The sequence below is a fragment of the Rhinoraja longicauda genome, chromosome 3, assembly GCF_053455715.1.
Source record: "Rhinoraja longicauda isolate Sanriku21f chromosome 3, sRhiLon1.1, whole genome shotgun sequence".
NCBI lineage: Eukaryota > Metazoa > Chordata > Chondrichthyes > Rajiformes > Arhynchobatidae > Rhinoraja > Rhinoraja longicauda.
Window position 1 is genome coordinate 88,092,176 of NC_135955.1, and position 4,211 is coordinate 88,096,386.

The 4,211-nt window shown below is 43.1% G+C and overlaps 1 protein-coding gene across 1 annotated transcript; it reads right to left on the minus strand.

The window, feature by feature from the left end:
* Positions 1–279: 279 nt before the first annotated feature.
* foxd1 (forkhead box D1) lies at positions 280–2,022 on the minus strand. The gene is made up of 2 exons (XM_078397070.1): positions 1,212–2,022; positions 280–1,113 (listed from the first exon to the last, which is right to left on the minus strand). The coding sequence occupies exons 1-2, from the start codon at positions 1,759–1,761 to the stop codon at positions 824–826; spliced, it is 840 nt and encodes a 279-aa protein (XP_078253196.1). The 5' UTR covers positions 1,762–2,022; the 3' UTR covers positions 280–823.
* Between the last annotated feature and the right edge of the window lie 2,189 nt (positions 2,023–4,211).

The following is a 4,211-nucleotide window of genomic DNA, read 5'->3' on the forward strand; positions in this document are numbered from 1 at the left end:
CCAATTATGAAGATTTTCATCCATAATGGCATTTCATGCAAAACCACGGGGACCCAATGTAATTTAAACGTTTAGGAAGTCAATCTCTTTCCAGCTGAACTCTTTTATCTCACCTTAAATGTCAAATCACAGATATTCCAATATGCTGATACTAAAAGTTAGAATGTTTTCTAATTAATTTAATTAACCACAACAAGAAATATTTTAAATTATAATTTTTATTTTTTTAAGAAAGTGAGAAAACGTTGCATTAAAATAATACAAGATTGTTTGCCAGTATTCATGTCTTAAACAATTATTTTGCCTTAGAAAGGTACATAGTCTATAAAACATAATATCCGTATCCAAAACACAGATTAAACATATCAGATAGAAAGGCATTTCAAAATCTTCTGTTTCACAGTTTAAAATTTTGTTTTTCTTATTTTACCCATTACATTCTTTAACGAGGTTCTTTTACTGTACAGAGTGGCCGGTAGATAAACTATTAGGTGGACTCCTATAAACAGAGTTACTTTTTATCACCTCCAATGCACTTTTTAATTTTCTGAGTCCATTTGAATTTTTACACCTGAGATGTCCCCAAAAACACCAGCGCCAAAGGTTTTAAAATAGTACCTATTTAGTATCTTTTTATGAAACGCTTTACAGATAATTCTACATTTTAAGTCAAGTCTTTGGAAGTGTACATAAATATATATACAGCTGAACTCATGGGAATCCGCGTTTTGTTGACGTATAGCAAATGTACAAAAATAATCCTACCTTCAGAGAGACGCACATTAAAGTTTATAAACAGCCGTTAACATTTGGAATCCTACCATTAAAGTTCCCTGCATTTTGTGTGACAGTTTCTTGGTGCAGACTTGGCAGAGTCGATGAAGAGGAAGGCATTGATGATAACAGAGGAACTGCTGGAGTCTGGGACGAGCAGCTGGCTGGAGTGGCGTTGCCCCCGATGATATTTTCTATGGAGAAGGGGGACCGTGATATGGTCGAGTTGTGTTTGACAGACTGCACCAAGGTTAGTGGCGGGCTGAGCTGTGGGTAGAAGGAGCTCCTGGCTAGTTCGCTGGACGGAGCGGGGACGGACTGGGCCTGCCTTGAAGGATGCTGAAAGGCAAAAACGGCAGAATGAGGATGGTAAGCTTGGATCTGAAGCCCGTATCCACAGCCGTAAGGTCCATAACCACACGCAGGGATATAATTACCATGCTCTCGGAGCAAATCCGCCGACTGCTGTCTTTTGAACCGTTTGCGCCTCCGTAAAAAGCTGCCGTTGTCAAACATATCTGCAGATTCGGGATCCAGAGTCCAATAGTTGCCTTTGCCCGGATTTCCCGGCTCCCTGGGAATTTTGACGAAGCAGTCATTTAAGGATAGATTGTGCCTGATTGAGTTCTGCCAAGCGGGAAACTTCTCCCTGTAGTAGGGGAACCTATTACTGATGAATTCGCAGATCTCGCTCAGAGTCAGTCTCTTCTTTGGACTTTGCAGGATAGCCATTGTGATCAGGGCTATGTAAGAGTAAGGAGGCTTCACCAGAGGGTTTTTGCTGGTCGGCTTGTAAGTGTCCCGGTTCGACGGACTGTCCACGCAGGAGGGCGACCGAGGCGTTAGGATATCAGCGTGCATTTGGCTCACGAACGAGTTGCCCCCCCGGGTCTCGGCCTCGTCCCCTTCCGCTCCGTCTCCCACCACATCTATGTCGGTCTCTTCCGAGACGATGGACGCATCGGACATGTCAGAGCTCAGAGTCATAATACAAAGAGATCCGGGGATTCGCCAGCGGATCTGAGAGGCTCTAGGGCGATTCTCAGTAAACTGCAACCAGCTTCCCACATAAGGAAATCCGAGCGAAACAAAAAAGACACACTGAACTGAAAATTCGCCCCTCTCGCCAACTTTCACAGCTCCTTTGAACGCCTCCGCTCCAGAGATCAACCGAGGTCCCGAATACACCGAAATAGAGCCCCTCTCTCTCTCTCTCTCTCTCTCTCTCTCTCTCTCTCAGCTTTTTCTCGAAGAATGTAATAAAATCATCTAAAAGGCGAGATCTCAGGCACAAATTGCAAGCTAAGGAGAGAGGGCGGATCTTCCTGAAGCCTTATATTACAGCAGAGATCACATGGCTCCAAACGTCACTACGGAATTAGAAAATCTTATCACATTCCTGCTTCCCAAAATCGAACAGCATTGTAAATAAGTAATGAGTGAAACGTTCACGTCCAGCTCCCTCCCCGTAGGAGACCAGATGTTGTTGTGTTTTTTTTGGTCTTTTAATCAAACGTTTCTTTTTCCAGGTTGTGATCTTCAGTTTCCAAAACAAACGTGTAAAATGGATATAGTTTGGATTTATTCCCCCCCCCCCCCCCCCTCAGATGCACGTGAGGGAAACATAATTCACCGAATGTAAACTTTAACAGGATGCAATGTTAAATGCAGGAATTGTTTCATCGATTTAACCGAAACCAGGACTGTGTTTTGGCCGGGGGGCAAATTGCAATTATGAAACCAAACGTTTAAGTTTCCGATCTCGGCTGCAGTTTGCTCGGGAAAAAAAACTTTTTTTTTCTCTTTTAACAATAAAGTCTTGAAAGTCCCCGGAGAAAATGGAGCGAACACAAACATTGTGCACTCCAAATTGCTTCTTTCGCCTTTTGAAGTTTGAATGAAATGAAGTAGATTTTGTAACTAGGTTGGAGGTCTGTGAAAGCACACTGTCAGGCTTTACATTTTTCCACGAAGTTTGTGTAGCGAACAAAGCGTAGAAGCATCCCGAGGGGCGTTTGCCATAACACACGAGGTAACCGTTTCCTCTTCACGGTTCAGTTTTAATTAATTTTCTCGTTTTGTGAACTTCCACGGCAAAAGGTTGTTGGACCACATTAAACGTTAACGGTTAAGATTTTTAAAAATCCGAAAGATGAAGAGGCTCGTACCATCTCCCATCCTTACATAGTCTCGATGGCACGTAACAAACAAGTCAAGAGATAGTCAAGAGTGTTTTATTTTCATATGTTCCAAATCGCAACAATGACACTCTTACTTGCAACAGCACAACAGGTACGTAAACATAGTACTAGGCACATATCAACAACAAGAAGTCCAATAGATTCAAAAAAATAACAATGTAGTGCATAAACAAAAAGAAAGCCCAAAGTCCTTCGTGCAACCACGGCAGTTTGAGCTTATAGATTTAGTTGGAATTCGTAGCATTAAGTAGCCTGATGGTTGTTGGGTGATGCTGTTCCTGAACCTGGACATTCGAGTTTTCATTTTCTTCCTGATGTCAGGAGTGAAATGAGAGTGTGACCAGGATGGCGTGGATCCTTGGTGATGCTGGCTGCCTTTTTGAGACAGCGCCTCAAAAAGACAGCCACAAAGTGCTGTAGTGACTCAGCGAGTCAGGCAGCATTTCTGCGAGGCAACGAACTTATTCACCGTAAAAAAAAAAAGTGGAGTTTCCCAAAAGACTCGAGTATTGTTCGCGACACCGAAGAAATTGCTCGGAAATAAGCCTCGGTCCATTTTCCCCAATAGTTGGCGGTGTCACCGAAAGCTGATAAAAGGATGCATAATCGCCTGTTCAGTTAAGGGACAGAAACCTCATCGAAGTACAAAGGAGATACGACGCAGCTTCTGCCATTCACTCTATTTAACCCAGCGCCAGTGAATTCTGTAAAATAACCACTCCAAATGCTGCAAATGATGTCTAAAGACGAGACCCGACCTGAAACGTCGCCTGTCCATGTTCTCGAGAGAAGCCTGACCCGTAACTCTATGGCCTCTGCGCCTCTGACTTTGTGACTGGAAGTCTACAGAAAAATCAGCCTATCTATAAATCAAAGATGTATTCAGCAGATAAACTGATTTGTTCTTCAACTGACTGAGCAGTTAAGAGTCATACAGCATAGAATCGGGCCCTTCGGCCCAATTTGCCCATGCTGACTAAAATGCCCTAATCCCACCTGCCTGTGTTTGGCCCATATCAATATAAGCCTTTCCTGTCCGTGTACCTGCCCAAATATATTCTAAACGTTTAATTTTTTTTATAGTACCTGCCTCAACTATCTCATCGGGCAGCTTGTTTCATACACCCACTACCGTCTATATGACAAAGTTGCCTCTCAGGTTCCTATTAAACCGAGGTCCTCTGGTTGGCGATTCCCTACTCTGGGTAAGAGACTCTGTGCATTCACCCAATCTAT